The sequence below is a fragment of the Anastrepha obliqua genome, chromosome 6 (assembly GCF_027943255.1).
Source record: "Anastrepha obliqua isolate idAnaObli1 chromosome 6, idAnaObli1_1.0, whole genome shotgun sequence".
In the NCBI taxonomy this organism is placed as follows: domain Eukaryota; kingdom Metazoa; phylum Arthropoda; class Insecta; order Diptera; family Tephritidae; genus Anastrepha; species Anastrepha obliqua.
Genome location: NC_072897.1, coordinates 41072216 through 41084712, shown reverse-complemented (window position 1 = coordinate 41084712; position 12497 = coordinate 41072216). Strand labels below are relative to the sequence as shown.

At 35.9% G+C, this 12497-nt stretch overlaps 1 protein-coding gene across 1 annotated transcript; it reads right to left on the bottom strand.

The window, feature by feature from the left end:
* Positions 1-4541: 4541 nt before the first annotated feature.
* Positions 4542-5912, bottom strand: LOC129250405 (putative uncharacterized protein DDB_G0286901). The gene has a single exon (XM_054890029.1). The coding sequence runs from the start codon at positions 5910-5912 to the stop codon at positions 4542-4544; it is 1371 nt and encodes a 456-aa protein (XP_054746004.1).
* Between the last annotated feature and the right edge of the window lie 6585 nt (positions 5913-12497).

The following is a 12497-nucleotide window of genomic DNA, read 5'->3' as shown; positions in this document are numbered from 1 at the left end:
TACTCTGAACTAAAGCATTCACCAACAGCTTCCATTTGATACCCATATTGTTCATACACATCCGAAGGTTACCCGGGTCCACGTTTTGACCTATATCTCGAGACCCTATCTACCAATAGGTATTCAAACTATACGGAAATCATCTTCAATACCTACTTAACAATGTGTGTAAGTTTGGTTTAATTCGGTTCAAAGACACGGCGGGTCCACGTTTTGGCATATTGTATTAATCGTAATCAAAGAAATTCTGTTTGTCTTAATCGTAATCGACTCGTTGCTACGAGTGTGTTTTATTGAATGCCTCTTCAGTTGTTACAATTTGGTTCTTACAGCTAAAGACAGCGTGGCTGCGCTGTCAGGGACGCCGGCAGAGGCGCGGTCAGCTTATGTATAATTCTTTATGTATTGTTTACATAAGAACGTCTAAGGGCTGACGCGGGTCGCAACGGCGGGGAGGAGGTAATATGTTCACTTGGTTGTTGAACCGTCGGCGCATGTCAAATATGCCGACGCGGCAATGTCCATGCAGGGCAATGTCCAAGGGATCGTATTACCACAAGTGCTTGCACATTGTTTATATGAATATTGTAGTCAAGTGCTACAATGTGTTTGTAATAATATTTATGCATTCAACTGAGAACAGTGAGCATTCGATAAGTGAACATACTACATCTCCCTCCTTTAGAAAAATAACGTAATTACATGAAGTTATTTTCTTAGTGTTATTACTTATATATGTTTAAAATTTATATATATTTAATATATTTTTTTGATTTTATGTATTTTAATACTAATTAATTAATAGATTTGATGATATATATATAAATGGTATTAATTACTTATTATAGGTATGGCCGTACTTTACTTTATAATAGTAGTCAACTGATTATGAAGTAACATGTATTTAATATATCAAGAAATGAAAATCTTTAACCTATCTTTATGTACTTTTTGTTTCTTATTTTTACTGTCTTTAATTATTATATCATCGTTATCTTCTATTTTTACTACAGTATAAGGGCCTAAATATGTTTTATCTAGCTTATGACCTGTTTCATTTTTTAATAAAACTAGGTCATCTATTTTTATGTTACTATCTATAATATTCCTATCGTAATATTCTTTATTTCTATTTTTATGTTTTTCTAATAGTAATCTAGCCCTTTTATAGGCTGATTCTAATCTAAACTTAACTTCTTTAGAGTAATCATCTATATTATAAATAGGTTCTATTTTATCTATATTTGTAAAATATTTTGGCAAGTTACTCTGTTTGCCGAAAACTAGCTCATATGGACAATAATTATGTGCCATAGAGGGTGTCGTGTTGAAACAGTATACGAAATATTGTAGCCATACGTCCCAATCTGTTTTGTCAACAGATATGTAAGAACGGATATATTCATTGAATGTTCTGTGGCTTCTTTCTACTGTTCCAACGGTCTGATGGTGGTGTGCAGTAGACGTTATGTTGTCTATCTTTAAGTATTTGCACAAGTCAGATATAATTGAATTTTTATATTCTGTTCCCATGTCCGTAATGAACGTCTTCATTGGACCGTACTTCAGAATAAAAGATTCGAATATAGCTTTTGCGACAGTTGTTGCACTTTTGTTTGCAACTGGAATTGCTACTAAGTACTTTGTCAGATCACATATTAAAGTGACTGCGTATTCATTTCCATTTTCCGTGCGTGGTAGTGGACCAATTGTATCTACTATCACTCTGTCGAAAGCATATATTGGAGTTTCAGTTAAAGTCATTGGGGTCTTTGTGTGTAATGTCGTCTTTGACATTTGGCATTTTGGACATCTACGTATGTACTCTTTGATATGACGAGTCATATTTTTCCAATAGTAGTGTCTTTTTATTTTAGCTATTGTTCTAGCTATTCCTGTATGACCTCCTTGTATTGGATCATCATGGAATGTAAACAGTATTGCTTCTTTTTCTTTATCTTTTTGTATTAGGGTCACCGGCTGGAGTAGCGCTACTCTTAATGATTTCAATATTTCATTGCCCATTTTTTTAAAAGTATCTATTGAAATTAATTCAAAGATCTTTTCGCTCGGTGCCACTTTGAGTTGGCTAATATTAAGTATACCGGCTTCTGTTTCAAGCCTTTGAAAGAACTGACCTAAGTCAAGAATTTCATTGGTGTACATATTGCTAACATCAATTCTTGCTATAACTTTATTTCCATGTTTTAGTAAGCATAGAGAGTCTGTTATTCGCAAGGTCACTACTTTTCGTACCTCGTCATTTGCAATGACTTCGTATACGTTGGGCTGAGAAGCATTTAGAGTTTGCTTTCGCAAATCCTCTTTTTCTTTTTCTTTTCCTGCGCAGGAATTTAACTGTTTACTTTGATTTCTGGTAGTGACTTTCAGAATTTTATTACTTATTTGTATGTTTTTTAAGTCCTTTATTGTAATTCTTGATAGCGCATCGGCTACAAAATTATCTTTGCCCTTTAGATATTCTACTGTGAAATTATATTCCTCTAATTCAAGTCTCATTCGAGTAAGTTTCGAACTTGGATTTACCATTGAGAATAGGTAAGTAAGTGCTCTGTGATCTGTTTTGACAGTGAAGTGTCTACCATAAATATATGGTCTGAAATATATTATTGCCCAATGAATAGCTGCTAATTCCTGTTCTGTTGTGCTTTTGTTGCTTTCACCTTTTGTGAATGCTCTTGATGCGTATGCAACTGGGAGTTGGAGTCCGTTTTTGTTCTGAGTTAGAACTGCTCCACATGCTTGTTTACTAGCATCTGTGATAATACAGAATTCTTTGCTGAAATCTGGATATTGTAGGAGTGTTGGATTCATTAGTGCTGATTTTAGATGTTCGAAGGCGTTTTGGCAATTAGCTGTCCATTCGAATTTTACATTCTTTTTACATAATCTCGTTATGTGACGGGAATAATCAGGAAAATTTTTTATGAATCTTCTGTAATAGTTACAAAATGCAACAAATCTTCTAGCGCTGTCCGCATCGTGTGGGACTGGATAATTTTGGATGACGTCGTATTTTTTGTCGTCGGGCAAAATTCCTTTGTCTGTGCATTTATGTCCTAGGAAAGTGACTTCATGCATGAAAAATGAGCATTTTTCGGGATGTAACTTTAGATTGTGTTGTCTACATTTGTCAAAAACATCGGTTAAGTTTTTGAGCATCTGTTTTTCAGAACAACCAATGACTATTAAGTCATCCATATAAAGGAATGCTTGTGAAGGTTCAAGTCCAGAGAAAGCTATAGTCATCATTCTCTGAAACGAATTTGGCGCTATTTTTAAACCGAACGGTAATCGCGTGAAGTGATATGAACCATTGTTTGTTGAAAAAGAAGTAATATCTCTTGATTTTTCTTCAAGTTCAATTTGATGAAAACCTGACATTAAGTCCAGGCATGAGAAGTACTTTGCTCTACCTAGTTGATCCAAAATATCATCAATTCTAGGGAGCGGATATTTATCAGACAACAGTTTTTTATTAATTTGACGATAGTCAATTACTAATCGCCATTTTTTTGTTTCCGAATTTGGAAGTGACTTTTTGGGTACTAATAACAAAGGGCTATTATAGGCAGATACAGATGGTTCGACTATTTTGTCGTCAATTAGTTTTTGGACTTGTTTCTGAATTTCGTCTTTGTGACTGTGAGGATTTCTATAATTTTTAATGTATATTTCTTCATCATCCTTCAATCTCAGTTTTTGTTTATAAAAATTATTTGTGGTTATTGGTTCGGTTTCTAGTCCGAATACATCGCTGTATTGTTTACAGATTGTTGTTAGTTGATTATGAAATTGTGGTGGGAAATTCTTTGATAGCTGTTTTAGTACAGATTTCTCTCTATTCTCTGGAATTGTTTTAACTACTTCGTAGCTTGAAAGTGGTTCATATTCTAATTTATTTATGTTGATTAACTGATCTTCATTTGTTGTATTAAGCATTCTTATGAATGCATTTTGGGTTGTTGCTATGGTATTTGCTATGTAGATACCATGCAGAATTTCTTGGTTTGGAATAAATACACTGTCTTCTACTGAGTTTATTGTAATTTTTCGGACCACTTGTGATCTTGCTGGCAGAACTATGGAATTGTTGCCAGAACTGTATGTTATCGGAACATAAATTGGGTATTTTAAGTTAGTTGGTCTGATTATAAGCCAGTCTTCAGACGGCTTGAAATCTAATTGACAGTTGTATTTTTTAATGAAATCTATTCCTAGTATTCCATCACATGGAATAGCGAATTGTAAATTTACAATGTGAAAATCGTGGGGGATTATGTAATTTGTGGTTTGGATTTCAATGGAAGTAAGTCCTTTAGATTTGGTTACTTCTTGACTTATTCCCTGTATATTTATTATATGATCAGTTTGAATGTATTGAAAAACATCTGAATTTTCTTTTAAAATAGATGTATCTGCACCTGTGTCTATCAAGAATACTAGTTCTTTTCCTGTGTTTATATTTGTGAAGGTTACGTATATGTTTTGGCTGAGATTGATGGTATGAATTTTATTATTTACTGCTGAGTATCTAAAGGCTGTTGGGAGTTTCCCGAAGCGTTTTGGGTCACCCTTACATTATTGTTACTGTTTTGGTTATAACCTCCATTTTGGTGGTTATTTCCTCTATGGTTTCCTCTGTTGTTTCCTCTATTATTACCTCTATAATTATTATATTGGTAATTATTATTCTGGCCATTATTGCGGTTGTTGTTATTATAATTATTATTATTATAATAACCTCGACCATTGCCTCTACCATTGCCTCTACCGCGATAATTATTCCTGTTGTTATAATTACCACGGCCCCTTTGGGCGAGCAATATTGAATTGGGATTGCCTGTCATTTCGGTACTACATTGTATATACTTTGTGACGGCTTCATCCATTGTTTTGAAATTGCCTGCTTCGAGGATTGTTTTTAACTTTCCGTGTTCACAATTTTTAACCATTGCGTTAATGGCTTCTTTAGTGCTGAATTTGTCAGCATGTTCGGCTGATAGGCCTTCGTCAATATACGAAGCTTCCAAAAGCTTTCGTAAATTGTCAATTTCTGTCGTGAATTTTTCGGCAGTTTTCCCTTTTTGCATTGTTTTAGACAATTTGGCTTTTACTACGTCGGATGTTTCACCAACTATAGTATCTTGCAATTTTTTGATTATTGCATTAATTGTCGTTTCATTTTGGACTTTGTATAGAGTTGAGCCAACAATTTTTGACTTAATGACCTCAACAGCTATTTCTTCGAATGTGCCTTTTGTCAGATTTATTAACTTCAAAGCTGTTACAAATCTTTGAAGATGTATTTTCTGTCCATTGAAGTCTGGAATGGCATTCGATATGTCCTTTATGTATGCCCTTTGGGCGCTTACATCCGTCATGATGTTTTCATTTGTGTCTACTGAGCTTGTGCTAGAATTCAATCCTTCTTCCTGTTCTATCTCATTATCTTCTTCAGATAAAGTGATTTGTGCAGGAATTGTAAGATCTTTTAGGTCGTTTTCTTTTATATCAGTTTCTTCGTTTGATTCAGGATCTGAATCTAAATCTGTTTCAACTGATTTCTGATCTTCTTCTCCATGTAGTGTTAATGGTGAATTTAACACTGTTGGAATGAAAATATCTAGCTGATACTTTTCTTTGACGTTATATAAATTTGAACGTAATTTGATCAACAATTTTGATATTTTTGACCAGTTAGTTTTATTTATTATACGTCTATTATCATGCACTAATATTCTTGCATCATTAAATGTTTCTACAAGAATTTTCGCATGATTATTTAAAGTATCCTTTTGTATTGACCTATTCTGGCTCACACATTTGTAAGATTTATCAAATTTTTCTTTTAGTTCACGGATATTTAGGGTTAGTTGCTCCCATTCCATGCCTGGGATTCATTATGTATATGTAATTATATATAAAAGTTTTTTTTTTTTTTTTTTTTTTTTTTTTTTTTTTTTTTTTTTTATTCTTTATACATAACTTTTATTACATTTATTTGTCCCAATATTTCGTGCTTATCTATCTCTGAAAATACCCTGCAATTCTTTACCGTAGTCAATACTATTCCCTTTTGGGTGCTAGTACAATGGTAAAGGGGGGAAAAGTCTAAGTTATACTTTTCCATGTATTCACTTTCTAAATCATAGATAAGTATGGGTTCTACTCTGTTTTTTTAGTATAGACAATACCCTGTTCTGGAAATCGGGTTCATTTGTCATTACTATTCTAATGCATTTCTCCGTATTCATATTTGATTTTTTTTTCTTTATCTATCAAATTCATGTTTTTTTTTTTTTTTTTTTTTATATATAAACACATTACCATGAGAATCGTGTGTGCTTGTATATTATTTTCAGATCTTATCAAGATCGTTAGCTTGGCTTAAGGCTCTCTTTTTTATACATTTATTATGTAGGATGTAAGCTTTGTAAATAATATATGCACACATAATAATAACGATTATCAGCAACAATATGTTTGTTATTTTCATATCAGTATTTGGCGATTCTATTTTATTTATTACATTTGCAGTGGAGTCCACTGTTTTGGTATCAATTAACCCCATTCTGGGTGTTATTATATATATATCGTCAGATTTACTTATACTGTTTCTGCTCATTTATTTTAGTTTTGTTATTTCTAATGTTAATGTTCATTTAGGACTCAATTTTAATTTAATTAGTTTTTCCTGATTCGATCAACAGCGATCTCCTACCTAGTGGTTTGTATGGCTTCACGGGCCATACTCTAGCGGGCAATGCAGTTATCGCTTCCGCTTACTATATTTGTCATAAATTAATAACAAATTTTTTTTTTTTTATGTATTATATAAATATATCTAAATTCTGCTGCTGTTGATCGTCCATCTGCACCAGCTGGTCTTCGCCGGATCTGGCACGCTGGCGCTCCCTCGTTGACGCAAGCGGCGGGGTGCCTCTCGCGTTTGATGTCTCTAGTTGTTGTTCGTCTTGATGTTCGGATCCGCTGCCGTGCAGTGCTTGCACGTGTATTGGCAGAACGCACTGTCCAATGGTCCCTCGCAGTCGTCTGGGCACTTCTTGGCTGGTTTACTGAGCTGGGCTTTTATTGCTCCTGGCTGGTTTAATTTGGGAATAGTGTTATCAATTGTTTTTATATGTCTTTGTGTGGTGGTAGAGGTTGAATGCTTATGGTTTGCCTTCTGGGCTTGATCAATCTGATCTAGCTCGGCTTGTAGTGCTATTGTTGCCTCCCAACGTAATGGTGGGTTGGTGGCAAACAATAGTTTGAGAATTTCCGCCTTCCTCTTTTGGAGGCGTACTCGTATGCCGCTTCTTCCGGCTTTTTTCTTTTTGATTACTGCATTCATTGAACCTTACTCACTCAGACAAGAAAAATGTAGTTTCCAACGCTGTTCCTGCTCTTTGCCTTTTACGATGTAAAGTTGTCCAGCGTCCATCTGCTTCAATACTTTGTAGATGTGGTTGGCATAGCTTTCTTTCCTCCTGCTGCTTGACTCCAGGGCTTATTTTCTGAGTCCTGTCATAAGACCAGAATGATTTATTGAAATTCATGCTAATTATTTACAAGCGAAAGATTTATCAGACTAAAAGAGAATTAGAGAGCAATAATAAGTAATATTGACTATGTGTGTGTGTGTGTGTACGTATGCAAATTTACAATGAGTGGATGTTTATTTGTACATATTGAGTGTTAATTAGGTGTAAGTTATATAAGTATAAAGGGTGATCCAACAGTCGCCATGTATTAATCGTAATCAAAGAAATTCTGTTTGTCTTAATCGTAATCGACTCGTTGCTACGAGTGTGTTTTATTGAATGCCTCTTCAGTTGTTACAATTTGGTTCTTACAGCTAAAGACAGCGTGGCTGCGCTGTCAGGGACGCCGGCAGAGGCGCGGTCAGCTTATGTATAATTCTTTATGTATTGTTTACATAAGAACGTCTAAGGGCTGACGCGGGTCGCAACGGCGGGGAGGAGGTAATATGTTCACTTGGTTGTTGAACCGTCGGCGCATGTCAAATATGCCGACGCGGCAATGTCCATGCAGGGCAATGTCCAAGGGATCGTATTACCACAAGTGCTTGCACATTGTTTATATGAATATTGTAGTCAAGTGCTACAATGTGTTTGTAATAATATTTATGCATTCAACTGAGTACAGAGAGCATTCGATAAGTGAACATACTACAATATATTTCGAGAACCTAGTCATCAATAGGTATGAAAAATACCCCGTATTAAAGCACTTATCAACAGCTTTCATTTGATATCCATATTGTACAAACACATTCTAGGGTCCACGTTTTGGTCTCTATCTCGAGACCCTAGTCACGGAGCGGATGGAAATACTCTGAACTAAAGCATTCACCAACAGCTTCCATTTGATACCCATATTGTACATACACATCCGAAGGTTACCCGGGTCCACGTTTTGACCTATATCTCGAGACCCTATTTACCAATAGGTATTCAAACTATACGGAAATCATCTTCAATACCTACTTAACAATGTGTGTAAGTTTGGTTTCATTCGGTTCAAAGACACGGCGGGTCCACGTTTTGGCATATATTTCGAGAACCTAGTCATCAATAGGTATGAAAATTACCCCGTATTAAGGCACTTATCAACAGCTTTCATTTGATACCCATATTGTACATACACAACCAAAGGTTACCCGGGTCCACGTTTTGACCTATATCTCGAGACCCCAGTCACGGAGCGGCATGAAAAGTACTCTGTACTAAAGCATTCACCAACAGCTTCAATTTGATATCCATATTGTACAAACACATTCTAGGGTCCACGTTTTGGTCTCGATCTCGAGACCCTAGTCACGGAGCGGCATGAAAAGTACTCTGGACTAAAGCATTCACCAACAGCTTCCATTTGATACCCATATTGTACCTACACATCAGAAGGTTACCCGGGTCCACGTTTTGACCTATATCTCGAGCCCTATTTCCAAAATAAAATATAATCCATGTTACTCGTGGATGATGTAGCTTTCGAATGGTGAAAGAAGTTTTAAAATCGGACCAGTAGTTTTTGAGCCTATTCATTCCAAACAAACAAAGTTTTCCTCTTTATAATATTAGTATAGACAACATCACTACATACAAAGCCGCTTTTTCTGTCCCTATGTCCACGTAATCGCTTAAATCTTTAAAACTACGCAACGGATTTTGATGCGGTTTTTTTTTAAGATAGATTGATTGAAGAGGAAGGTTTATATCTATATAATGTGAAGAAATATATAAAGGGGGCGTGGCAATCGGTCAAAATGTGGCAAAAAAACATAATTTTTTTGTTTTCACGGCCATAAATCATAGACGAATCAACCAATTAAAATGAAACTTTCTTAGAGTTTAACTTTGAAATATTTACTTTCGTTCTGCATCAAAAAAAAAAATTGATATATTTGTTATTTAACCAAAATTGTTTAAACAAAAGCAGCTCTTTTTCCAAAAAAAGCCGTTTGTGTGTTTGTTCGCTGTCAACCGAATGAAGCAACAGGCGTTAAGTGATAATCTCACCACACCTCATTAATGTTGAATTACATCGTATGGTGACGTATGTATGTATGTATTTACGAATCGCTCGCATTATTTCATTTCGGACGTATGTACATATGTATCTATGTATGTACTGAATTCCATGTAATTATATGGACATACAATTTTACAGCGAAATAAAACGCTATTTTCACGTTCTATATTAGTAATTCCCACATAATTAACACGTTCCCTGTCTGCTGAGCCACATATGGTTCAGGAAACGTGCGCCTGATAAGCACTGATACGTTCCTGAGCCATATGTGCGTCAGGGGGTATATAAACCACATGTGTTTCATGAACGTGCAGAAGCAAAAATGTCCCTCTACGCTCATGGACCATATGTGTTTCAGGTAGAAATAGCCTACATCCGTTTTTTTTAATTATTAGTTTTACAGCGAAATAAAACGCTATTTTCACGTTCTATATTAGTAAATCCCACATAATTAACACGTTCCCTGCCCGCTGAGCCACATATGGTTCAGGAAACGTGCGCCTGATAAGCACTGATACGTTCCTGAGCCATATGTGCATCAGGGGGTATATAAACCACATGTGTTTCATGAACGTGCAGAAGCAAAAATGTCCCTCTACGCTCATGGACCATATGTGTTTCAGGTAGAAATACCCTACATCCGTTTTTTTTAATTATTAGTATTATATAAAGCTATGACTACAAAAAAACTAATTATTCAAAAAACGCTGTTGGACGTGTCGGTCAATTTTGCATTTTTGTATTGGGACAGGGAACGTGTTAAAATACAGTTTTTGAATAGTTTTTATTGATTCGGAGCGCGTTTAGTTTGCTATCGATTCCATACAATAACATTTTTTGTCATTTACTTTTTACGACAACTAATAGCTTATTTTCGAAGTGATTTCAGCAAATAGGTACATCATTAATCCTTAACCAATTAAATACCTTAAATACATTGTTGTTTTAATATAGATCTATGTATATGACTCTTTACAGCATATAATTGAAAAAAATATTTTTCAAGATATTACATCAGTAATTATCTTTTGTTTCTAAATGGTAAGTATTTACATATTTTTAACTGCGGCACATACTAATAATATGACAATTTGTGGATAGGTAATCATACATATAGAACTGAGTAAATTTTCACAAAAATTATAAAGTCATGGCTGGAAGACGTCGTCGTTCGAACATAGGTCGTAGTACAGTGGATGCCAGAAGACTACGTTCAGCAAGAGATGAAAAATCGTCAACGGAACGTGAGGCTCGCCGCAGTCAGATGCGGGATAGATATAGAGCTGAGAGAGAGAGGGAATCTTCAGTAGAGCGTCAGGTTCGTTGCAGCCGGGATCGAGATAGGCATACGGTTCAGAGGGACAGAGAATCGTCAGCAGAGCGTGAGGCTCGACTCAGTCAGCTTCGGGATAGATATAGAGCTCAGAGAGAGGGAGAATCTTCAAGAGAGCGTGAGCTTCGCCGCACCCGAGATAAGGACAGACATCGAATAAAGAGAGCCAGAGAATCATCAGCACGAGTTACTAATTCATGGGTGAGTAAAGAAAATTCGGCCATGAATTATGATCCTTCGATTTCTTACAAGGACGACCGAATAGTATCAATAGGTACTATGTCAGTAGTGTGTGAACATTGCTTCGCATTGAAATTCAAGGACGAATCGAAAGGTATGTGTTGTTTACAAGGAAAAGTCAAATTAGAAGAAATTCTCCCTCCACCTGAACCACTTCACTCTCTTCTTACGGGTGATAATCAGAAATCTAATCATTTCATGCGCTATATACGCCATTACAATAACGCATTTCAAATGACCTCTTTTAAGAGTAAGCAAGTCGTTGAGCGTGGCTTCATGCCTACATTTAAAATTCAAGGGCAAGTATACCACTTAGCTGGGAGCTTGCTACCACTTCGACCCGATGATCACAAATTCCTGCAAATATATTTTATTGCAGATCCAGATACACAAGCATCTACGAGGTGTTCAAGTGTTGCACGGCCAATTGATAGAGATTTGATTAGATCTCTCCAAGATATGTTACATTCTCATAATTGCTACATACAGTCTTTCAAAACTGCGATTGAGAGTGTTCCAGCAGATACTCCTGACTTTAATGTCGTAATCCATGCAAATAAAGTTCCTGTTGGAGAACACAGAGGACGATACAATGCGCCTTCCACGAGTGAAGTAGCAGTGGTGATAGCCGGACAGCAATTTGACAAAAGAGATATTGTATTGCATAGTCGTGATGATAATTTGCAAAAAATTTCAGAGTTACACAGATCTTATGACAGCTTACAATATCCTTTGATGCTATGTCGTGGAGAAAATGGTTATGCTATTAATATTTCTCAAGTTGACCCAATCGGTGGTACACCTCTGCGTAAAACAGTGTCATGTATGAACTACTATTGCTACCGTATAATGACAAGACGTAATGATTTCAACACTTTGCTTAGATTCGCTTTACAGGCGAATGAACACCACAACGGCATTGGGCAGTTGGTTATACTACCTTCATCATTCACAGGTGGACCTCGATATTTACACGAAAAATCGCAAGACGCCATGGCTTACGTCAGAAAGTACGGCAAACCTGATTTATTTATAACTGCAACATGTAACCCAAATTGGTCGGAAATCAGAGAAAATATTAACACCAATTCACCACAAGACAGATACGATATAGTTAACAGAGTCTTCCATTTAAAAGTACAGAAAATTCTGCACCTCATTAACAAGTCTCATATATTCGGTCCGCCGCACTGTCATATGTACACAATAGAATGGCAGAAGCGTGGCTTGCCACATGTACACCTGCTGGTGTGGTTAGTGAACAAAATTAGACCAAACCAAATTGACAGGGTTATTTCAGCTGAATTACCGGATAAAGATGAAGATCCTATCCTATACGAAATCG

Bases quoted from the DNA above. Each gene is read 5' to 3' on its own strand.
- LOC129250405 (XM_054890029.1), bottom strand. From the start codon at position 5,912: ATGGAATGGGAGCAACTAACCCTAAATATCCGTGAACTAAAAGAAAAA.